At 38.2% G+C, this 25,893-nt stretch overlaps 1 protein-coding gene across 5 annotated transcripts in view; it reads left to right on the top strand.

Moving 5' to 3' along the window:
* The window catches only part of SNX12 (sorting nexin 12), a 172,152-nt gene that overhangs the window by 81,638 nt on the left and 64,621 nt on the right, over positions 1-25,893 (top strand). The window contains exon 5 of one of the 5 annotated variants that reach the window (XM_072744063.1): positions 4,443-4,946. The exons of the other annotated variants lie outside the window; for them this stretch is intronic. Within the exon in view, the coding sequence (XP_072600164.1) occupies positions 4,443-4,544 (102 nt within the window). The 3' untranslated portion in view covers positions 4,545-4,946. Of the gene's footprint in view, positions 1-4,442; positions 4,947-25,893 lie in introns of those variants that run through there. 5 annotated transcript variants of the gene reach the window in all.

Below are 25,893 nucleotides of genomic sequence, written 5' to 3'. Positions count from 1 at the left end.
GAATGAGATACTCCTGAAGAAAAGATTAGTGAACATAATGTACCAGCATAAGAAACTATCCAAAATTAAACATACAGAGAAAAAAATGACCAGAAGAAAAAGGAAGAGAGCATCAGTGTGCTGTGGGACAACTTCCCAAAGTATGAACTTGGGAGAGATAATAGAACTAGGGATGTCCTTGTCTCAATTATAATAGGTGGTATTTGAAGCCATAAGAATGGATGCCATCCCAAAGAGGGGAAATAGTAGAGGGAAAACAGAAGAGGACCAATGATAGAACATTGGGGAATGGCTTTGTATAAGTAGGGGATCCCTTTCTAACAGTGTATGTTAGAGAGTAGGCTCCTGAATCTCTGATTTCAAAATTTGTTACTGACAACAGATTCTCAGCCTTCACAACCAAATTCCCTTAAAAAACATTATATCTTCATTACTGCCACTCCTTGCATACTAGGTTGTCGAGATATAAAGAAGAAAAATTTGATGGTGAAGGGGCTGTGTTCCAGAGGGAGCAGTATAGACAAGCACAGCAGTGTTCATGAGCATAGTATTTGGAGAGAACTTCAAGTAGTATGTTGTTAATGTATAGGGATTGTGTAGGGGAGTAGCAAGAGATGAGGCTACAAAGATTGGCATGGGGGGGAATCATGACAGGGTTTTAAATAGAGGAGTGAAATAATAATGTATACTAGTGGCAGTGTAGAAGATGGATTGTAAGGAAGCAAGCCAAGGCAGGGAGATCAGTTAGCAGATGTATTAGCTTCCTGGGGCTGCCATAACAAATTACTGCAAATTGGATGGCTTAAAACAATAGAAATGTATTCCAGGGGCACCTGGGTGGCTCAGTTGGTTAAGTATCAGCTTTGGCTCAGGTTGTGATCCCAGGGTCCTGGAATCAGGCCCCCTACTCAATGGGGAGTCTGCCTCCCCCTCTCCCTTTGCCCCTCCCTCTGCTTGCTCTCTCTCATGCTTTCACTCTCTCACACACTCACATACTCTCATGTTCTCTCTCTCTCAATAAGTGAAATCTTTTAAAAACCCAATAGAAATATATTCTGTTACAGTTCTGAAGGCTAGAAGTCCAAAATCAAAGTGTTGGCATGGCCATCCTCCCTCTGAAGACTCTAGGGAAGAATCCTTCCTTGTCTCTTCCTAACTTCAGATGCTGTCAGCAATCCTTGGCATTCCTTTCCTTGTAGCTGCATCATACAGATCTCTGCCTTCTTCTTCATGTGGTCTTCTTCCTTGCTTCTTGCCTGTAAAGACCCATATCTTTATATGGCTTTCTTCTCTGTGTGTCTTTACATGGCATTATAGTGACACTTGAATTTAGGGCCCACCCTAATTCAGTATGACTTTTTTTAAGATTATTTATTTGAGAGAAAGAGTATTAGAGAGAGAGAGAGAGAAAGAGAGAGAGCATGAGCAGGGGGAGGGGCAGAGGGAGAAGGAGAAACAAACTCCCCGCTTAGCAGGGATCCTTATGTGGGACCCGATACTAGGATTCTGGGATCATGACCCGAGCCGAAGGCAGATGCCCAACCAACTACTGAGCCACCCAGGTACCCCAGTATAACTTTAACTACTTACATCTGCAAAGACTGTATTCCTAATAAGGTCGCTTTCTAAGATACCATGTGTACATGTATTTTGGGAGACAGTACTTACCACAATACAAGAAGCTATTATGGTAAATTAGGAGAGAGATGATGGGCACCCAGACTAAGATACTACAATGGGAGTACAGTGGGAGGGACAGACTCAAAAGGTTTTTTTGGTATGGGTACTTGCAGGCATATTTGATTATATCTAACCTGTAACCATTAGTGAATTTTTTTTATAAATATTGCTCCGATTCCATTAAAAGCCAGTGACACTGTTGCTTTTTATTTTGAGCTCTGCCTGTTTCAGATGACACATCATTTATGTAATAAGATTAAGTATACAAAGGTTAAAATTCATAATTCTTTTAATAGCATCCTCAAAAGTCTAAATGGACTAGACAATCAACTTGAATTCCTTGAATTACCATTATTGCCTGCAGCACTGTGTGGCCCCTTGACCATAATGAATAATTTTATTTGACAGAAATTTATTGAGTACCTATTTGTACCAGGTGTTATCCTAGTCCCCAGGGATACAGAGACAAATAAGCAATGGTCCCTGTCCTCATGAAACTCACAGCTTGGTGTGAGAAATATATGGGTAAACAGATAATTATAGCACCATGTGATAAGTGCTGTGACAAAAGTAAGCATACTATACCATGAAAGAATGAAGAGATGTATTTAACCCATTTTAGAGGAGTGTTAAGGAAGACTTCCTAGAAGAGATGATGACGAACTTATGTTTTGAAGGAAAGGTAGTAGTTAACAAAGTGAAATATTACAGGAAAAGGAATTTAAGGCAAAGGGACAAAAATGAGAGAGCCTGGCTTATTCAGGGATCTGCAAATAATTCAGAATGACAGGAGTAAAGAGTAGTTAGGGAGAGAGTAGTTAGAAATGAGTCTGGGGAGAGTCAGGGGCTAGACCAAGAAAAGTATTGTAGGTCATGTTATGCCAAGGCATTTGGACTTTATTCTGAAGCTATAGGAAACCCCTGAAGGACTTTAAGTAGAGTAGTCATGATCAAGTTTTCACTTTAGAAAATTTAATCTTATGGCCATGTGAAAGCTGCATTAATAGAGGAGACAAAACAGGAAGCATGAAGATCAATTACGTAGCTACTAGAATAATTCAAACAAAAAATTTCAGAGCTTGAATCTACACAATGGCAGTGAAGATAGATGGGAGCAGATTTTTTAAATTTTTATTTTTATTTTTTAAAGATTATTTATTTATTTATTTATTCATGAGAGACAGAGAGAGAGAGAGAGAGAGGCAGAGACACAGGCAGAGGGAGAATCAGGCTCCACGCAAGGAGCCTGACGTGGGACTCGATCCCGGGTCTCCAGGATCAGGCCCTGGGCCAAAGGCGGTGCTAAACCGCTGAGCCACCCAGGGATCCCCTAAATTTTTATTTAAAAAACATTTTTAAGCATTTAAAAATTTGTATTATTGAAGTATAGAGAATGGAGGAAGATTTGAGAGACATTCAGGACCAAGTCAAGAAGCTCCAAAAGACTGTATATGGGGATTAATTGAGACAGATGGAAAGGGTGAATTCTCTTCTCCAGACTTGAACAAGGAATTTGGGAGGACAAGATTTGAGGTTTGTGAGGGATGGAGAAGATTATAAAATCACTTTTGTATACATTAAATTTGAGAGCCTGTGGGATATCAAAGTAAAGATGTATAGTACTTAGATACTTGGATATATGCGTTTAAAATTTATGAGAGGGCAGCCCAAGTGGCTCAGCGGTGTAGCGCCGCCTTCAGCCCAGGGCATGATCTTGGAGACCCGGGATCGAGTCCCACGTCAGGCTCCCTGCATGGAGCCTGCTTCTCCCTCTGCCTGTGTCTCTGACTCTCTCTCTCTCTCTCTGTGTGTGTGTATTCTCATGAATAAATAAATAAAATCTTTTAAAAAAATTTATGAGAGTTGGAATTTGTCAGTTTATAGATATTAGTTGAAGCCATGGAAATTGGTACAGTCATTCAATGAGAATTTGGATAATGAGACCAGAAAAGGATTGAGGATAAGACCTAGAATACAGACATTCAGACATTTAAGGGGGATGAGTCAGAGGAAATGGAACGATAAAAGGATTGGCCAGAAAAGTAGGAGAAAGTCTAGGGAAGCACAGTATCCATCATTACCCAGTCTTTCAGGGCAGTGCTTCTAGGTATCTTATGTCTTACCAATCATCATAAAAGAACCTGGGTCTGTAAGAATACCTTTTTTTTGAAAGACAAGCATATGTTTACAGCATTCTGTTACGTTTCATTTTTATGTTAAGGATATTTATTCATTTCTTTTACTTTTCAAATTGTGTAATGTTCATACAGTGTATATTTACAGTTTAACAAATAATTATAAAATGAATGCCTGTATAACCACTACTCAGAGTCATAATAAAAAATTATTAGCACTCCAGAAGCTCACTGTATGTTCTCCCCTCCCCCACTGAGGTAACTTCCAGTATGATTTAAAAAAAACACTTTATATTTGCCCTGTTTTTTAAAAAATTTTTAAGGATTTTACTTATTTATTCATAGACACACAGAGAGAGGGGGCAGAGACACAGACAGAGGGAGAAGCAGGCTCCATGCAGGGAGCCCGATGTGGGACTCCATCCCGGGTCTCCAGGATCACACCCCAGGCTGCAGGCAGCGCCAAACCGCTGCGCCACCGGGGCTGCCCTGCCCTGGTTTTATTGAGATAGAATTGACCTACAGCACTCTGTAAGTTTAAGGTGTACAGCATAATGATTTGATTCACCTATATTGTGAAATTATTACCATGCTAATTTTGGTTAATGTCCATCCTTTTTTTAAAAGATTTTATTTATTTATTCACGAGAGACACACACAGAGAGAGAGGGAGAGACAGAGGCAGAGAGAGAAGCAGGCTCCACGCAGGAAGCCCGACGTGGGACTTGATTCCGGGTCTCCAAGATCACGCAGGAAACCACAAATGTTGGAGAGGATGTGGAGAAAAAGGAACCCTCTTACACTGTTGGTGGGAATGTGAACTGGTGCAGCCACTCTGGAAAACTGTGTGGAGGTTCCTCAAAGAGTTAAAAATAGACCTGCCCTACGACCCAGCAATTGCACTGTTGGGGATTTACCCCAAAGATTCAGATGCAATGAAACGCCAGGACACCTGCACCCCGATGTTTCTAGCAGCAATGTCCACAATAGCCAAACTGTGGAAGGAGCCTCGGTGTCCATCGAAAGATGAATGGATAAAGAAGATGTGGTTTATGTATACAATGGAATATTACTCAGCCATTAGAAACGACAAATACCCACCATTTGCTTCAACGTGGATGGAACTGGAAGGTATTATGCTGAGTGAAGTAAGTCAATCGGAGAAGGACAAACATTGTATGTTCTCATTCATTTGGGGAATATAAATAATAGTGAAAGGGAATATAAGGGAAGGGAGAAGAAATGTGTGGGAAATATCAGAAAGGGAGACAGAACATAAAGACTCCTAACTCTGGGAAACGAACTAGGGGTGGTGGAAGGGGAGGAGGGCAGGGGGTGGGGGTGAATGGGTGACGGGCACTGAGGGGGGCACTTGACGGGATGAGCACTGGGTGTTATTTTGTATGTTGGTAAATTGAACACCAATAAAAAAATAAATGTATTATTAAAAAAAAAAGATCACGCCCTGAAGGCGGCGCTAAACCGCTGAGCCACCCGGGTTGCCCAATGTCCATCCTTTCATATAGATAAAAAAGCGGGGGGGGGGGCATCTGGATTGCTCAGTGGTTAAGCATCTGCCTTAGGCTCAGGTCATGATCCCAGGGTCCTGGGATCAAGTCCTGCATCAAGCTCCCTGCGGGGAGGCTGCTTCTCCCTCTGCCTCTCTTTGTGTGTCTCTCATGAATAAATACATAAAATCTTTTAGAAAAAGAAAGGGAAAAATATGGGTTATTTTCCTCTTGTGATGAGTAAATCTTAGGATTTACTCTCTTAACTTTCAGATATACCATACAGCAGTGTTAGCTATAGTCATCATGTCGTATATCACATCCCTACTGCTTATTTATTCCATAACCGGAAGTTTATACCTTTTCACCACCTCCCTCCAACTCCCCCACCTGTGATAACCACAAATCTTTTCTTTTTCTTTTTTAAAAAAAGATTTTATTTATTTATTCATGAGAGACAGAGAGAGAGAAAGAAAGGCAGAGACACAGGCAGAGGGAGAAGCAAGCTCCATGCAGGAAGCCCGATGTGGGACTCATCCGGAGACTCCACGATCATGCCCTGAGCTGAAGGCAGATGCTCAACCACTGAGCCACCCAGGCGTCCCTGTTCTCTTTTTCTATGAGTTTGCTGTTTTGTTTTGTTAGATTGAACATATAAGTAAAGTCATATAGTATTTGTCTTTCTCAGTCTGACTTACATCACATAATGTAATGCCCTCAAGGTTCATCCATGTTGTTACAAATGGCAGGGTTTTCTTGGGTTTTCTATGGCTGAATAATATTCCTCTGTGTGTGTGTGTGTGTGTGTGTGTGTGTGTGTGTCACATTTTCTTTATCCATTGTTTCCATGTCTTGGCTATTGCATATAATGCTTTTGTGAACATGAAATTACAAATATCTCTTTGTCACAATGAAAAACTTTGTATTTTGAAATAATTAAGACTTATGGAGAAGTTATAAAAAATAGTGTATGTATTACCCTATATGTTTCACCCAGATTCCCCACATGTAAATATTTATGCACATTAGCTTTATCATTCTCCCCTCTCCTTCCTGTCTTCTCTGTCTCTCCAATGATTTCTGATTCACACAATTTACAGACATAATATCTCTCTACCCCTAAAATATTTCAGAGCTTTTTTCCTAAAAAAAATTAGACATTCTCTTACGTAACTATAGTACAATGATCAAAATCAGGAAATTAATATCAGCACAATGCTATTATCTAACCTACAGACCTTATTTGAATTTTACCAACTGTCCCACTAATGTCCTTTATAGCAAAAGAAAAAAATGTCTAGTCCAGAATCCAATTCAGGGTAACAAGTTGCATTGAGTTGTCATGTCTCTTTTAGTTTATTTTTTTTAAAAATTCAGGGCACCTGACTGGCTCAGTCAGAAGAGCACATGACTCTTGATCTTGGGGTTGTGAGTTCGAGTCCCACATTGGGTATAGCGATTACTAAAAAAAATAATAAACTTAAAAAAAAACCAAAACCCCCAAATTCAGGTGACATTCACATAATACTGTTTTAAAGGGAATGACCAATATGCATTCAGTACATGCACCCACCACCTCTATTAAATTCCAAAACATTTTCGTTACCCCAAAATAAAATCTCATATACATTAAGTAGCATCTTTCCATTTGCCTCTCTCCTTGCCCACCCTCCTGCCCCCTGACACCCAGCCTCTGGTAACCACCAGTCTACTTTCTGTCTCTGTGGATTTAGCTATGTTGAACTCTCATACAAATGGAATCATACAATATGTGACCTTTTGTGTTTGGCTTCTTTCACTGAGCATAGTGTTTTCAAGGTTAGTCCACATTGTAGCATGTATCAGTAGTTCATTTCTTTGTATGATTGAATAATAATCCATTGTTTGGATACACTGCATTTTGTTTATCCATTTATTCATTGATAGACATTTGGATTGTTTCCTCCTTTTAGCTCCTATGAATAGTGCTGCTATGAACATATCTGTTAAAGGTATTGTTTGAGCGCCTGTTTTCAGTTCTTTTGGGCATATACCTAGGAGGGAAATTGGGGGATCATATGGTCATTTTATGTTTACCTTTTTGAGGAACCATCAAATTGAGTTTCTCTTAATCTGGAGAAGTTTCTCAGTCTTTCTTTGTTATTCATGACATTGGTATTGTTTTTACAACAGACCAGTTATTTTGTAGAATTCCCCTCATTTTGAATTTATCTGATATTTCCACATTGTGAAATTCAAGTTATGCATTTTGGACAGGAATACCACAGAAGAAATTTGTGTCCTTTTCAGGATGTAATATCAGGAGGCACATGATACCTGTTTGTGCCATTACTGGTAATGTTAGCTTTGATCAGCTGGTTAAAGTCAACCAGGTTTCTCCACTGTAAAGTTGCTATTCTTCCCTTTGCAATAAACAAGTAATTTATGGAGGGATATTTTGAAAATATATTGTTTTTCATCAAACTTTCACCCACTAATTTTTAACATTTATTGATGATTTTGGCCTAGAATAATTATTATTGTGATAGATGCAAAATGTTGCACAATAATATTAAGCTGTATTTCATGTTTGTATTGTGAATGCTCTGACTAAATTTACCTTCTTGGACACTTGGGTGCCTCGATCCGTTAAGCATCTGCCTTCAGCTTAGGTCATGATCCCAGGGTTCTGGAATGGTCCCATATTGGGCTTCCTGCTCAGCAGGGAGTCTGCTTCTCCCTCTGCCCTTCCACCCTGCTCGTGATATCTCTCTCTCTCTCAAATAAATAAATAAATAAATACACATAAATAAATACATAAAATCTTTTAAAAAATAAATTTACCTTCTTGAGAAGATACCCCTTAATCAGCAGCTAACTATATGCTAGTCTAAGGAAGAAAAAGGGACTTGGAGAGAAAAGTACATAACAATTATTAGAGGGGGGAAACAGATACATGATTTAATCTCCTAAATTCACTGGCATAAATGTCACATCACTCTTGTATAGAATCCATTTGCAAATTACTTATTAACATTCTTGCACACTGGGATCCCTGGGTGGCGCAGCGGTTTGGCGCCTGCCTTTGGCCCAGGGCGCGATCCTGGAGACCCGGGATCGAATCCCACGTCGGGCGCCCGGTGCATGAAGCCTGCTTCTCCCTCTGCCTATGTCTCTGCCTCTCTCTCTCTCTGTGTGTGACTATCATAAATAAATAAAAATTAAAAAAAAACATTCTTGCACACTAAGTTTTTAATGATATACCTACTATACATATCATGGTTACACAAGAGAGCATGCGTTCTCAGTAATTTTTTTTTTTTTTGTTCTCAGTAATTTTTATTAAGACTCCGAATCCCACTGCACACTGCCATTTCCCACGAATGGTGTACAAATTGCTGGTTGAGAGAGAGAGAGATTCAGAGAAACAAGATGATAGTAGTGTCAAAGACGCTAAAGGAGGTAAAATTTCTAATGTAGGAAAGGTGATTAATATGAAATACAGCAGAGGTCAACTAGTTATTCAGCCTTACTAGAACATGTCCATGAGATTTGGCTTTTTTTTTTAAAGATTTTATTTCTTTATTCATGAGAGACACAGAGAGAGAGAGAGAGAGAGAGGCAGAGACACAGGCAGAGGGAGAAGCAGGCTCCATGCAGGGAGCCTGACATGGGACTCAATTCCGGGTCTCCAGGATTAGGCCCTGGGCTGAAAGCAGCACTAAACCACTGAGCCACCCGGGCTGCCGAGATTTGTCTTTTAAGAGACAGTTGGTAAAAATAATAAATAAATAAATAAATAAATAAATAAATAAATAAATAAATGACGGTTGGTGGCCTCACTGAGCAGTTTTATTGGACTGCTATAGTTCAGAAGCTGGTTTATAGTGGTTTTAAGGTAAAGTACGGCTATAAAGGAAAAGATTAATAACTTTGGTTACATTAAAATGAAAAACGTTTAAATAATGGGAGATGCCAGAACACCATAAACAAAGGGAAAAGGCCAAATTTATGAAAAATTCTTCCAGTTTTCAGAGATTTTTGGATTTCAAAATGATAGATAAGGGATTGAGGACCTGTACAGCCTCTCTGGAAAGCAACATAGCACTATGTAGCAAAGTTTAAGGTGTTCTTAACCATGTAATTCCACATCTAGTGCAAAAGGATTGATACAAGAATGTTCATTATGATATTGCTCATAGTGAAAAACTAGAAGCACAAGTGTTCATTAGTAAGTGAATGGGTAAATAAATTGTGGTATAGTCACATGAAGGAATTATTTATGGAAGTTCATTTAAAATGAATGAACTACAACTATATGTGTAAACAGGGAAAATCACATTATAAAGAAACAAAAAAGTGAATTGTGATATATGCTTGTGATATGCCATATGATTCATATGATACCACTGACAGAGCTAAACCACTTTAAAACCAGTTACTTAAAACAACATTCATTGTATTTGTTCAAAATTCTATAGATAGTTTAGACTAAACTTAGCTAGGCATTTCTTCTGTTAGTCTTGCCTAGGCTCATTCATGCTGTGGCAGTCAAGTTGGTGGGAGCTAGATGATTTAAGATGACCTCACCTATGCCGGGCAGTTGGCAGGCTTCCAGGCAGTGTACCTAGATTTTCTTCCATGTGACCTCTTTAGAAGGTTTGTACCTCTTCATATGATGGCAAGCTTCAATGTACAAGTGCTTTTCAAGTTCCTGTGTGTATGACATTTGCAGTTATTCCATTGGCCAAAGCAAATCACATGACCACATGTGGGAGGACACTACCCAGGGATGTGGGTTCAGGGAGACAGGATTCATTGGTGGTCATTGATTCCACATCTCCTATGATTACATATTTTTTAAGGATATATACATATATATTATCAATAACAAAACATGTGGAAATAAGAAAGACTGAAAGTCTGAATAGTGATTACCTCTGGAGAGAAAGGGAGAGAAATAGGGAAGTGATAGCTACACATGATACTGAAACTATAACAGTAATGTTTTACTTCTTTAAAAAATAGGAAGGAAATTTGTCAAAAAGTTAATATTTAACAAACTGAGTTGTGGGTACATGGGTGTTTATTATATTACTATTTTAAAAACTTCTTAAAGATATATTTATTTAGAGAGAGAGTGGAGGGGGTGGCAGAGGGAGAGGGAGAGAGAGAATCTCAAGCAGACTCTCCCATGACCCTGAGATCATGATCTGAGTGGAAATCAAGAGTCAGACACTTAACCAACTAAGCCACCCAGGTGCCCCATTATATTATTTAGTTATTATATGTCTAGTTTGCTTGAAGTATTTCCCAATTTAAAAAAGTGAAGGTGAGGTGTGGAAGTGCAGACTAACCTTTGAAGATATTTGGCAAAAGGAAAGGGCAATAGGGAAAGCAGGAAATAGCTAGACAAGAAATTGTGGTTGATGGAGTATTTTTTTTTAAGATGGGCAAAATCTTGGGACGCCTGGGTGGCTCAGTGGTTGAGCATCTACCTTTGGCTCAGGGCATGATCCCGTGGTCCTGGGATTGAGTCCCACATCAGGCTCGCTGCAGGGAGCCTGTTTCTTCTTCTGCCTGTGTCTCTGCCTCTCTCTGTGTGTGTCTCATGAACAAATAAGAAAAAAAAAAGAAACTTAAAAAAAATAAGATGGGCAAAGGCTCGAGAACATTAATAGGTTGAAGAGAAGGTGTCAATAGATTAGGCTGCTGAAAGAGAAAGTTAATTCAAGAAGTACTCTTGGGATGCCTGTCTAGTTCAGTCAGAAGAACATGCGACTCTTGATCTCAGGGCTGTGGGTTTGAGCCCCACATTGGGTGTAGAGATTACTTAAATAAATAAAGTAAAAAAAAAAAAAAGAAGTACTCTTGACTTGTATCAAAAAGATCAGAGATAACAAATGTGAGAGGATGTGAAGAAAAGGAAAGTCTTGTACACTGTTGGTGGAAATGTAAGCCATTATGGAAAACATTATGAAGGTTCTTCAAAAAATTAAAAATAAAACAATGATATGATCCAGCAATCTCACTCCTGGTTATAACGCCAAAGGAAATGAAATCAAGATCTCAAAGAAATATGTGCTCTCCCATGTTCACTGTTGCATTATTCACAGTAGCCAAGATATAGAAGTAATCTAAGTATCCATCAACAGGTAAAATGGATAAAGCAGATGTGGTATAGATATACAATGAAATGTTTAGCTACGTGAAGGAAGGAAATCCTGCCATTTGCAACATTATACTAAGTATAAGCCAGATAGAAAAAAGGACAAGTCCTGTATAATTTCATTTATATGTAGAATCTAAAAAAAAAAAACAAAAAACAAAAAAAAAACGTAACTCCTAGAAACAGAGATTAGAATATGGTTATCAGGGGCTGAGAGGTGGGAGAGATAGGGAGATGTTCGTCAAAGGGTACCAGCATTCAGTTAAAAAATGAATAAGTTCTGGAGATCTAACATATAGCATGATGACTATAGTTAATGATACTGTGTTGTACACTTGAAATTTGGTAAGACAGTAGATCTTTTCACTTCACCAAAAAAAAAAGAAAAGGTAACTATACGAAGTGATAGATGCATTAAATAGCCTGATTATGCTAATCATTTCACAAAGTATATATGTATCAAATCATCATGTTGTATACCTTAAATGCATACAGTTTTCTTTGTCATGCTTCAATAAAGCCAGATTTTAAAAGGATAATTTAGGGGTACCTGGCTGGCTAAGTCAGAAGAGCATGCAACTCTTGATCTCAAGGTCGTGAATTTGAGCCCCATGTTGAGTACAGAGATTACTAAAAACAAACAAACAAACTTTAAAAAAGAATAATTTAGTAAGAATTCACCTTAAAATTAAAAAGTTATTTATTTTGTTAAGGGTTTTATTTATTTATTCATGAGAGACAGAGAGAGAGAGGGAGAGAGAGAGGCAGAGACATAGGCAGAGGGAGAAGCAGGCTCTCTGCAGGAGCCTGATGTGGGACTCGATCCTGGACCCCGGGATCACACCCTCAGTCAAAGGCAGATGCTCAACCACTGAGCCACCCAGGCATCCCTAAAATAAAAAATCTAAATTGCTCAAACATTTCAAATTGATTACAAAGATGACACTTCACCAGAACAAACCTATCTTTCAGTGACACTTGCACTAGAAGGCTGAGAAATCTTGTTGGAGACACCAATAGGTAACACTAAATTCTATATATGAGTATGTTAATGATTCCATAACTTTGAGGGTGGGGGGGTAATTGGGTGAAATGATAAGATATCTGGGATTTGCTTTAAAATACTCAAGTCTGGGGCACCTGGCTAGCTCAGTCAGTAGAACATGCAACTCTTGATCTTGGAACTGTAAGTTCAAGCTCCACGTTGGGTGTAGAAATTGGTTAAAAATAAAATATATTTTTTAAGATTTTATTTATTTATTCATGAGAGACACAGAGAGAGGCAGAGACATAGAGGGGGAAGTGGGCTCCTCACAAGGAGCCCGATGCAGAACTCCATCCCAGACCACGGGATGATGCTCTGAGCCAAAGGCAGACATTCAACCGCTGAGCCACCCAGGCATCCCTAAAAATAAAATCTTTAAAAAAATAAAATATTCAAGACAAAAAAGTTAATCCATAAATATATGCCTAAATATATAAATAGGGTTCAATTTTTATGTTACATAATTTTCTCCCTATCCAAGTTTATCAATTGTTTTGAAATCATAAGATATTTTATATATGTTAACATATATAACTATCTACATAAAATGTAAAATATGTAGATATCGCTAGAGACTCTTAAACTTGATGTTCCATAGTAATGTCTTTGCATTTAATTTTAAGACATAAGATTGGAGGGAATTGTGCCTTCTTTCATATTCATAGGACTGTATAATTCCTAAAGATCCTTAATTAGATCCAACTGGATTTTGGATATTTCACATGGCTTTCTCTGACTCAAGGTCAGAACTTATAGGTTCATTCTACTAATATTCCCCTTGAGTCAGAGGATATCTCTTGTTATCTTTAACAGTTTCTATATTTTTCATGATATCAACAAAAGAGTTAATATCAAGATGATTTACAAGCTGAATAGTAATGCTCAAGAGTGTTTCTAAATTTTCTATTCTGTGATTGTACTCCCTTTTCTTTTGTACTAAAAACCTTGATTCCTAAAATAATATACATCAAAACTCTTATGCTTATTTGTATCTAATACAAGAACATTGTTTAAAAATACAATATCAGGGGCACCTGGGTGGTTCAGTCAGTTAAGAGTTGGCCTTTAGCTTAGGTCATGATCTCAGGGTCCTGGGATTAAGCCCTGCATCAGGCTCCCCACTCATTGGAGGAGTCTGCTTCTCCCTCTGCTCTAACCCCCTGCTCGTGCACACACACACACACACACACACACTCTCTCTCTCTCTCTCTCTCTCTCTCTCTCCTCCCTCCTCTCTCTCTCAAATAAATAGAATATTTTTTAAAAATACAAATATGTCAGTATGATCAATAATGCTACAGAATAAAGTCCAAAAATTTTAAAAAGAAATCCTGATTTATTCCTGTGTTAATCACTTCATACAAATTCACCTAGTAAATGAAAGCCAATCTTTATTTTATTTTATTTTTTTAAATATTTTTATTTATTTATTCATGAGAGACACACACACACACAGAGAGAGAGAGAGAGAGAGAGAGAGGCAGAGACATAGGCAGAGAGAGATGCAGGCTCCATGCAGGGAGCCTGATGTGGGACTCAATTCCGGGACTCCAGGATCATGCCCTGGGTCGAAGGCAGGTGCTTAACCGCTGAGCCACCCAGGCGTCCCAAAAGGCAATCTTTATTAAACACTACCAGTTTGTTGGCATTCAGTACTTATAGTTGAATTAATAATGAAAGGATATAGCAAGAAGAAAAAAAGCAAGGCAACAACCCAAAAGCCTGAGAGAGGTTTTGGAATTTATTTATATAGTGAACACTTACTAAGCACTTATGTGCTAAGCACCTACAAAGAGTAGAGAAATTTTGTTGCTATCACTATGGATTTTACAGTCTAGAGGATGGCAGAATAATATTCCATCATATGTATATCCCACTTCGATCCATTAATTGGACACTTAGATTGTTTCTATGTCTTGGCTATTGTGCATAGTGCTGCAGTGAACATGGGAATGCAGATATCTGTTCAATACCCTGCTCTTATTCCGTTGGATATATTCCCAGAAGTGGGATTGCTAGATCAAATAGCAGTTCCATTTTTAGTTTTTTGAGGAATCTCCATACTGTTTTCCATAATGGCTCTACCAACTTACATTCCCAACAACAGTGTACAAAGGTTCCCTTTTCTCTACATTCTCATCAACACTTGTTATCGCTTGTCTTTTATATGATACACATTCTAACAGATGTGAGATGATACCTCATTGTGGTTTTGATTTGCATTTTGATTAGTGATGTGAGTACCTTTTCATGTACCTGTTGGCCATTTGTATGTCTTCTATGAACACTGTTCAGTTCCTCTGCCCATTTTTATAATTGTATTTTTTTTTTTTTACTATTGAGTTGTAGGAGTTCTTTATATATTTGGATATTAACCTCTTATCAGATGTATGATTTACAGATATTTTCTCGTGTTCAGTAGTTTACCTTGTCATTTTGTTGATTGTTTCTCTTGCTGTGCAGAAGATTTTTAGTTTGATATAATCCCGCTTGTTGATTTTTGTTTTGTTGCTTATGCTTTTGGTGTCATATCAAAAAAATCATTGCAGGGATGCCTGAGTGGCCTAGTGGTTGAGCATCTGCCTTTGGCTCAGGTCGTGATCTCTGGGTCCTGGGATCAAGTCCCGCATCAGGCTCCCTGTAGGGAGCCTGCTTCTCCCTCTGCCTATGTCTCTGCGTCTCTCTCTGTGTGTCTCTCATGAATAAATAAAATCTTTTTTAAAAAAATCATTGCCAAGACCAATGTCAAGGAACTTTTTCTCTATATTTTTTCTAGAGATTTTATGTTTTCAGGTTTTGTTTAAGTCTTTTTTAAAAAGATTTTATTCATTTATTTACTTTTTTGAGAAAAAGAAGGCAAGCAAGAGAAAGAAGACTTAAAGAGAGAGGGGGGAGGGGGAGGGGGAGAAGCAGACTCCCTGCTGAGCAGAGAGCCCAACATGGGGCTCAATTCCAGGATGCTGGGATCGCAACCCAAGCCAAAGGCAGGTGCTTAACTGACTGAGCCACCCAGGTGCCCCCTTGTTTAAGTCCTTAATCCATTTTGAGTTAATTTTTGTGACTGGAATAATATAGGGATTAAATTTCATTCTTCATGTAGATATCCAGTTTTCCCAGCACCATTTATTGGAGAGACTATCCTTTCCCCACTGACTATTCTTGGCTTCCTTGTCAAATATTAGTTCACTGTATGTGAGGGTTTATTGGTCTGGCTAGGATTTCCAGTACAATATTGAATAGAATTGGTGAGAGTGGGCATCATTGTCTTATTCCTTCTCTTTTTTAAAAAAAGATTTTATCCACTTATTCATGAGAGACCAGAGAGGCAGAGACATAGGCAGAGGGAGAAGTAGGCTCCCTCCTGGGAGCCTGATGTAGGACTCGATCCCAAGACCCCAGGATCACGACCTGAGCCAAAGGCAGGTGCTCAATGAGCCACCCAGGTACCCCTGTTCCTGCTCTTAGATGAAAAGCTTTCAATCGTTCACCATTGGGTATGATGTTAGCTATGGGCTTATCATATAAGGCCTTTATTACATTGAATCAAATTTTTTGTAGTTATTGAGATGATCATATGATTTTTATCTTTAATTCTATCAATGTGATGTATCACATGGATTTGCATATGCTGAAGCATCAGAGTCCCTGGGATAAATCACGGTTCATCATGGTGTATGATCCTTTTAATGCACTGTTGAATTCAGTTTACTAATATTTTGTTGAGACTTTTTGCATCTATATTCATCAGGGATATTGGCCTGTGATTTTCTTTTCTTATAGTCTCCTAATCTGGTTTTGGTATCATGGTACTACTGGCCTCATGAAATGAATTTGGGAATGTTCTTTCCTTTTCAGTTTTTTGGAAGATTTTGAGAGGGATTGGCATTAATTCTTCTTTAAATGTCTGGTAACATCACCAGTAAAACCATCTGGTCCTGGGCTTTTCTCTGTTGGGAGATTTTTGGGTTTGTTTTTTTTTTTAAGATTTTATTTATTTATTCATGAGAGACAGAGAGAGAGAGAGAGGTAGAGACACAGGCAGAGGGAGAAGCAGGCTCCATGCAGGGAGCCCGATGCGGAACTCAATCCCGGACCCCAGGATCACGCTGTGAGCCGAAGGCAGATGCTCAACCACTGAGCCAGCCACCTAGGAGTCCCTGTTGGGAGGTTTTTGATTACTGATTCAATCTCCTTACTTGAAATTGTTCTGTTTATATTTTATATTTCTTCATGATTCAGTCTTGATAGATTGTATGTTTCTAGGAATTTATACATTTCTTCTAGCTTGTCCAGTTTATTGTCATATAATTGTTCATAGTAGTCTGTCATGATCTTTTTGTATTTATGTAGTATTTCTTGAAATTTCTCCTTTTTCATTAATGATTTTATTTAAGCCCTATTTCATTTTTTTCTGAGTTGGTGTAGCCAAAGTTTGTCAACTTTGTTTATATTTTTAAAAAACCAGCTCTTGACTTTATTTATCTTTTCTATTGTTTTCTGGTCTCTCTTTCATTTATTTCTGCTCTGTTCTTTGTTATTTTCTTCCTTCTGCCAACTTTGGGCTTAGTGTATTCTTTTTTTCCCTAGATCCCTGAGCTGTAAAGTTAGGTGATTTATTTAAGATCTCTCTTTGTTTTTAATATGGGCATTTATTTCTATAAACATCTCTCCTAGAAGTCCTTTTGTAGTATTGTATAGGTTTTGATATGTTGTGCTTCCATTGTCTTTTCTTTTTCTCAAGATATTTCTTGATCACTTTTTATTTTTTCTTTGAGTCATTGGTTGTTCTAGTGTGTTTGATTCCCACATATTTGTGAATTTTCCAGCTTTTCTCCTGTTACTGGTTTCTTATTTCATACCATTATGATCAGAAAAGATACGTGGTATGATTTCAGTCTTCTTAAAAATTCGCTAAGACTTGCTTTGTGACCTATCATATGATCTGTCCTAGAGAATGTTCCATGTGCGCTTGAGAAGAATGTGTATTCTGCTTTGGGATGGAATGTTCTGTATGTGTCTGTTAGGTCCACTTGGTCTAAAGTATGCCACAAGCCCAGCATTTTCTTGTTGATTTTCTGTCTTTATAATCTATCCATTGTTGATGGTGGGATATTGAAATCTATTATTTTTGTCTATTTCTCTCTTTGGATCTGTTAGTATTTGCTTAAATTATTTAGGTGCTTTGATGTTTGGTGCATATACATTTATGATTGTTTTATTTTGTTGATATATTGACCCCTCCTTATCATAAAATAACCATCTTTATCTCATTACTGTTTTGGGCTTTAAGTCTATTTTCTTTCTTCTTTTTTAGAGAAGGAGAGGGAGAGAGTAGGGTGGTGGAGAGACATACGGAGAGAGAGAATCCCAAGAAGCCTCCATGCCCAGCACAAAACCTGACTTAGGGCTCGATCTCATGACCCTGAGAAATATCCCAAGCTGAAATCAAGAGTCAGACACTCAACTGACTGAGCCACCCAGGTGCCCCTTTAAGTCTATTTTCTGATATAAGTATAGTTTCCTTTGCTCTCTTTTGGTTTCTGTTTGCATTGTATGTCTTTTTCTATCCCTTCACTATGAACCTATGTGTGTCCTTAAAGCTGAAGTGAGTGTCTTTTGGGTAGCTGTAGTTGGGTCATGATTTTTTAATCCATGTAGCCACTTTATATCTTTTGATTGGAGATTCATATATTTACATTTAGAGTAATTGGTAATAGGTAAGGACTTACTAATGCACCTTGTTAATTGTTTTCTAGTTTCCCTTTTCCTTTCTTCTCTTTCTCCTTCCTTTGTGAATTGATGATTTTCCATAGTAATATTCTTTGATCCCCTTCTCTTTATCTTTTGTGAATACATTGTATGTTTTGCATCATGGTTACCATGGAACTTATATAAAACATCCATTTATTTATTCATATATAAACAAATAGTCTATTTCATGCTGATAACAATGTATCACATCCAAAAATTTTTTTCCAAAAATTTTGCATACAAAAACTTTATCCTTTTAGTTTCCTCTTTTTATGTCACCATTTACATATTTTTATGTTGCATATCCATTAACAAATTATTGAAGCTATAGTTCTTTTTAATACTTTTGTCCTTTAATCTTTATACTAGAGTTAAGTAGTTAACATATCACAATATTATAGTATTAGAGTATTCTGAGTCTGTCTATATGCTTACTTTTAGCAGTGTGTTATATTTTTTATGTTTTCTTATTACTAATTAGCATCCTTTTGTTTCAGCTCAAAGAACTCCTTTAAGCATTTTTTGTAAGGCACATTTAGTGGTGACAAATTCCCTCAACTTTAATTTATTAGAGAAAGTCTTTATCTTGCTTTAATTTCTAAAGGATAATTTTGCTCGGTAAGTATACTTGGTGTGCAGTTTATTTCTTTCAACACTTTCAAAATATCCCATTCTCTCCTGGCCTGTATGGTCTCTGTTAAGAAACCTACTGATAGCCTAATGGGGTTTCCTTTGTATGAAAGGTTTTTTTTTTTCTCTTGATGCTTTTAAAATCCTCTCTTTTTCTTGATTTTAGACAGTTTTGTTATTATGTTTATTGGAAAAGATAATTTTGAATTGAAATTTTGGGATGGCCAATTAACTTCATGAACTTGGATGTTTAAAACTCTCCACAGGTTTGGGAAGTTCGCAGCCATTATTTCTTTAAATAAGTTTTCTACCCCCTTTTCCCCCTCTTTTCTTTCTGGGACTCCAATGATGCATACATACATTATTTCCCTTGTTGGTGTTCCATAACTCCTGTAGACTTTCTTTATTTGTTTTGAAACTTTTTTCTTTTTTGCTCCTCTGATTGGATACTTGGACTTGATCTGTCTTCTATCTCATTGATTCTTCTGTTTGTTCGAGTCTACTATTAAAGGTCTCTCTTAAGTTCTTCAGCTCCAAAATTTGGGGGGTTTTATTTTTTACTTTTTTGAAGTTTATTTAGGGTCCCTGGGTAGCTCAGTCAGTTAAGCATCAGACTGTCAATTTTGGTTCCGATCATGATCTCAGGGTCCTGGGACTGAGCCCCACATCAGGCTCCTCCCTCAATGGGGAGTCTACTTGAAGATTCTCTACCTCTCCTTTTGCCCCTCCTCCCACTTACATGCTCTCTCTCTAAAGTAAATAAATACATGTTTTTTTAATTTAATTTTTAGTAATCTCTACACCCAACATGGGGTACGAGCCCATGACCCTGAGATCTAAAGTCACATGCTCTACTGACTGAACCAGGCAGGCACCTCAAAATTTCTGGGTTTTAAAATATTTTCTTTTTTAAAAAAATTTTTTTCTTTTTGTTCTTTTTTTTAAAGCACGTTTTATTTTTTTAAGGTTTTATTTATTTATTCAAGAGAGACACAAAGAGAGAGGCAGAGACACAGGCAGAGGGAGAAGCAGGCTCCATGCAGGGAGCCCAATGTGGGACTTGATCCCGGAACCCCAGGATCATGCCCTGAGCCCAAGGCAGACACTCAACCACCGAGTCACCCAGGTGTCCCTTCTTTTTGTTCTTGTAACATTTTCTGATACTGCTGTTTTAGAAAGATTTTATTTATTTATTTGAGATAGAATGAGAATGTGGGGAGGGATAGAGGCAGACAATCTCAAGCAGACTCTGCGCTAGGCACAGAGCCAATGCAGGCCCAATCCCATAACCCTGAGATCATGACCTGAGCCGAAACCAAGAGTCAGAGCCCAACCAACTGTGCCACTCAGATGCCCCTGTTTTCTGATATTGTCAAATTGTTTATCTGTTTTCTCTTGTAATTCCCTGAGCATCTTGAGAACAATTCTTGGAATACTTTGTTGGACAATTCCTATATCTACATTTCTTTGGGGCCAGTCACTGGAGATTTACTGTATTCCTTTGTTGGAATCATGCTTTCTTGTTTGTTGGTTTTTTTTGTGATCCCTGTAGACTTGTGTAGGTACCCACACATTTAAAGAAGCAGTCACCCCTTACAAACATTATGGACTGTCTTTGGTAAGGGAATCCTTTCACCTGGGGACGGGTGCTCACTTGAGCATGCTGTGACTCCACGTCTAGTAGTGTAGGGCACCAAGTACAGGGTCATATTATGGCACTGGGTCTGGGGTGGGGGTGGGTAATGTCTCTTGGCTCAGACCAACTGAGTTCCACAGCATGACCAGTTGTGTGATCATTGGTGATCACTGTCGGGGGTCCACAGTGGCTTGCAAGGGGTATCAGAGTTCTCAGCAGCATCTTCTGTTACCATGGCTAGGGACCAGGACATGTGTCAGTACTGGTGGTGGTTGGAGCCATTGATTGTGTACATTTAGTTATGGAAGTCAGCTGCAGGTGCCTTTGTTGTGGCAGGGGCCAAATGCAGACACACATGTAGTGTAGAAGCCAGGGCATGCAACAAAGGCTGGGGCCAATTATGGACTCACTGACAGCTACTGAGGCCCTGGCTCTCTCATGGCTGCACAGTCTTTCCCAGGCATGTGCACTGCAGTTGAGGCCAGTGATAGATGTCAGGCCACCAGCACGCAAGTCCACAGCTAGAGGGCCTAGACCCAAGTGCGCACATGGCAGTGGGGGTCAGCTGTGGGGGGTCTTGGCTGGTGTCCTGCACTTATGCAGCTGCAGAGGCCTGGGCTAGCTGCCAGTGTGGTTTCTGGGCTTTGGTGGAAAAGGGTAGACTCATGTCAGTAAGTATGATTACCTGTAGGGTGAAAAATGGTGAAATCTGTAGGCAGTCTCCAGCAGCTGTGTTGGCTGTTAGTTTCTGCAGTGGTGAAATCTTGTGTTTTTCTGCAAAGTAGGTCATCATTAAACCATGATTATTTCAATTGTGTGACCGTTTAGGTAGCCCCTACTTTTCTTCCTTGTTCCTAGCTATCTCTATGTCTCAGCTTTGCTGGTCTGGGTGGAGTGAAGCTAAAGTGGGACCTTGGTGCAGTGCCCAAAATGCTGGGCAAACTCATCACTCACCCCATTCTTCCTTACCTGGTGAGGGGAACTCTTTCTAGCTGTGAAGTTCTTTCTTGGTTTTGGGCAATGCTGGCTTGGGGGATGGGATGATCCAGGCAAAATGAAGCAGTCCCTTTTCCCTTTCTGTGTGATTATTCTCAAGTTTTTTTGTTCCACCGTGTGGCTAGAGTTTAAGTGGATTCCAGAACTCTCCTAGAGCTTTTTTGTTGTTGTTGTTGTTAATGAATAGCCATTTAATTGTTGATCTTTGTTGGGGGACAGATGTCAGGATCTCCTACATTGCCATTTTGGTGACATCCTTGACAAATCTTATTGCTTGGATTTTTTTCTATTATAGCAATTGTCATGTTTATTTTAAATTTTTTTTAGAAAATAGAGGTAAACAAATAGAAAAGAGATAAAAACTTGGTAACCCAACTCCCCAGAGACAATCAATATTAATATTTTAGTATGTGTTCTTCTAGTGTTTTCTTCTATGTGCAGTGGCTGTGCATATAGCCAACCTCCATCATCACCTCCAAAAGGCTTTCTTTTGTCAGATACCAAATGGTCCCTCTAAGGTTTCTAATTACTTATTTGACAAGCCACACAATGCACTGATTATGGTACTGTTATTTCCTCTGGGAATCACCAGGGAGTCTCACATTTTCATTTTCTATACATTCTAGGTTTAAAAGCATATCACTAACCATCTGTTTCAGGGATTCTAATTTTTCTTTCTTGCTACTGCACATGAATATCTTATAATTCTCACTGGGAATTGATTAGTGGATAGATATTGTCAGGTGAAATGATTAGTGCTATAACGAGTATGTTGGAAGCTAAGAGTTTGGAAAAAAGAATTAATCACTGAAATTTTAATAACACTTGTCACCTAAGAGATAAGATTAGCCATCTGTAGAAGTGGATTACAAGTATGTTGCTAACACAAACATAGGAAACAATCAGATTAATCAAGGTACAACTTTAGAAGTGGGAGATAACGAAAGAAAGCATTTCTGTAAACATTTTTGTAGGCTTTCAAGATTACTGCAGTATTTCTGCGTGTCTTTTATTTTCATACTTCATAACAAAGTATGTAGAGGGGCACCTGGGTGGCTCAGTTGTTAAGCATCTGCCTTTTGCTCAGGTCATAATCTCAGGGTCCTAGGATGGAATCCCATATCAGGCTCTGCGCTCAACAGGGAGTCTGCTTCTCCTTCTCCCTCTCCCCCAGTTTGTGCTCTCTCTTTCTCTCAAATAAACAAATAAAATCTTTTTTTAAAAAAAAGTATGTAGAAATATTTTCTTGTGTATTTGTATACCCTCTTGTCATGAGATGTACATAGCCTAATTTATCATTTTAACTATTTTTCAGTGTACAGTTCAGTGGCATTAATTATATCCACATTGTGGTACTACTATTACCACAATCGCTCTCCAAAACTTTTTCATCATCCCAAACTGACATTCTATACTCATTAAACAGTAATGAGTTTCCCCATTCATCCCTCAGCCCCTGGAAACCACTATTCTACTTTTTGTCTCTATGAATTTGACAACTCTAGGTATCTCATATAAGTGGAATCATACAATTTGTCCTCATGTCTTCACATCTCATCCATGTTGTAGCATATATCAGAATTTACTTACTTTTAAAGCTGCATAAGATTCCATTGTGTATATATATATATATATATATATATATATATATATATGCCATATTTTGTTTATCTATTCATCTATTGATGGACATTGGAGTTGTTTCTACCTTTTGGCTATTGTGAAGACTGCTGCTATGAACATAGGTATATAAGTATCTGTCAAGTTCCTGTTTTCAGTTCTTTTGAGTATATACCTGGAAGTGGAATTGCTGGATCATATGATAACTCTTTGTTTAATTTTTTGTGGAACTGCCATAATGTACTGTTTTATATTTCTACTAGCAATGCATAAGTGTTCCAATTTCTCCACATCCTCAGTAACTGGTTATTATCTTATGTCTTTTTTTCCCAAACAATAGCCATCCTAATATCCTAATGGGTGTGAAGTGATCTCATTGTGATTCTGATTTGCATTTCCCTAATGATTAGTGATATTCAGCCTGTTTTCACATGCTGGTTGGCCATTTGTGTGTCTCCCTGGAGAAATGGCTGTTTAGTTCCTTTTTAAAAATTTGGTTGTTTTTATTGTTGATCCCCTTCACTTTTGAAGGTAAATTTGCTAGATACAGAATTCTTGGTGATTTTTTGTTCTTGCAACACTTGAAATGTTTCAATCTGTTTATTACTTTTGTTTTTGCCATTTAGTATGTCTCATAATCTCTTGTTGGAAACTAGACATGATGTACTGGGTAAAAGGAACTCAGGTAAATTGGCATTTGGTGTGAAAATTTATTTTTATCTGTCTAGGAGTTAAGCCGGGTTTACTGTTTACTGTAGCTGAGTCAGAGGTGAAATTCCCACTGGTGCCCTTGTTTTTGTCACCCCTGTTGTCTTTGGATTTCCCTAGAGAATTCTTTCTAAATAAGGTCTGAGATATACAGATCTTTCTGTTGTAATCTTGTTATTATACAAGGAACCCTATTAATGTGGAGGTATGGTGTCAGAGGAGGATTCTATATTCCTGTAGTTAGGTCTCAGACTTTTAGTGAACCTGTGTTCCTAAGCTGTGACCTCTACAAGTACTTTTCATTCTACCACATCCCCCTGCTTAGGTGAGACAGGAAAGCCAGAAGAGGCTGGAATTGGGTATTTTCATTCCTCCAGACTGCTAGGCTCTAGTAAAGCCTGAGGTGGTTAGGCTCTGGTAAAGTAAATTACCTTTAGTGCAGACTTTAAAAAAAAAACATTTTATTTATTTATTCATGAGAGACACAGAAAGAGAGGCAGAGACACAGGCAGAGAGAGAAGCAGGCTCCATGCAGGGTGCCCGAAGTGGGACTCGATCCTGGGACTCCAGGACCACGCCCTGGGCTGAAGGCAGGTGCTAAACCACTGAGCCATCCAGGGATCCCCAAGGCTTTTTTTTTTTTAAGGAGAACAGAATATTCTGGGCATATTTCAAAGTGATTCCCTTCCACCACCATAAAAAGTTTGAGGTAACTTTCTCCAGTCTTCACACTGAGAACTTGGTGGGGCTCAAGTACGTGACACTCATGAAAGTGTTGGGGCCTCCCTAAGATTGGGCCCTCTCTCTGGATTTTTTTTAACTCTCATGCTTATCCACACAGACTTTGCAGCAATTGGCTAATTATAGTTTAAGCTTCCTATTCTAATTCTAGCTCCAGTGGTAGGCTTCTATTCTCAAAAGCTGTGATTCTCTGTATTCACCTACTTTTTTGTAGGTGAGAATACTGTGTATTCTCTCTACTTTTGGAGACAGTCATTTGCCCTGTGACCTCAATTCTCTGATGCACCTAAGAATAGTTGTTAGTTTTCAGTTTGTTCAGTATTTTTTTTGTTGTGTATGAAAATAGGAGTGATAACCTTCTGAGTTCTTTATGTGTTGGATCTGATATTTTTCAAAAAATAAATTTGTTCATGTTTTCTCCTTGTGTTCATCATTTTTTACTGCAGAGATTAGGATGGTATCTAAGGTTCTTTCCAATACTAAGATTTTTATGTGATAAAAGATTTCAATCAGTAGTTAGTCTTACAGGGTTATACTTTTGCTAAACACATTCCTATATCTCAACTGGTTAGATCTACTACACTTTTATTTTCCAAACTGTGTTGTAATGAAGCTTAAATCTCATTTATAGTTAGTTATTTCTAGTGCTTTCCTGAAGCTCTTATAGGTCTGAATTTTTCTTTTTATGGTTGCAAAATATATATACCATAAAATGTACTGTTTTAACTGTTTTAAAATGTGCAACTCAGTGGTATTAAGTATATTCATGATGTTGTGCAACCATCATCTCTATCTAACCTTGTCATCACTCCAAATGAAAACCTTGTACCCATCAGGCAGTCACTCCCCATTTCCCCCTGCCCTCAGTCCTTGGTACACTCAGGTGTATGATGTGATGTGTAGATATATGTATATATGATATTGTATGCATTGTGAGATGATTAACATGATGTCTGTAGGCTCATCCACACTGTGGCATGTATCAGTACTTCATTACTTTTTATGGCTGAATATTCTGTCATATAAATATTCCATAAGTTGTTTATCCATTCACTCGTTGATGGGTATTTGGGTTGTTTCCACAATTTGGCTATTGTAAATAATGTTACTATAATCATATATGCTTAAGGTTTTGTTTGAACAAATGTTTGTAATTCTCTTGAGATATACCTAGGTGTGGAATTGTTTGGTCATGTAGTAATTCTATGTTTAACTTCTTGAGGAATTGCCAAACTATTTTCCACTGTTTCCCACAGCAGCTGTACCATTTTACATTTCCACCAGCAATAAATGGG

Source organism: Vulpes vulpes, chromosome X, assembly GCF_048418805.1.
Source record: "Vulpes vulpes isolate BD-2025 chromosome X, VulVul3, whole genome shotgun sequence".
Classification (NCBI taxonomy): domain Eukaryota; kingdom Metazoa; phylum Chordata; class Mammalia; order Carnivora; family Canidae; genus Vulpes; species Vulpes vulpes.
Note: the sequence above shows the minus strand (reverse complement) of the source record. Positions and strands in the feature narration are given on the sequence as shown.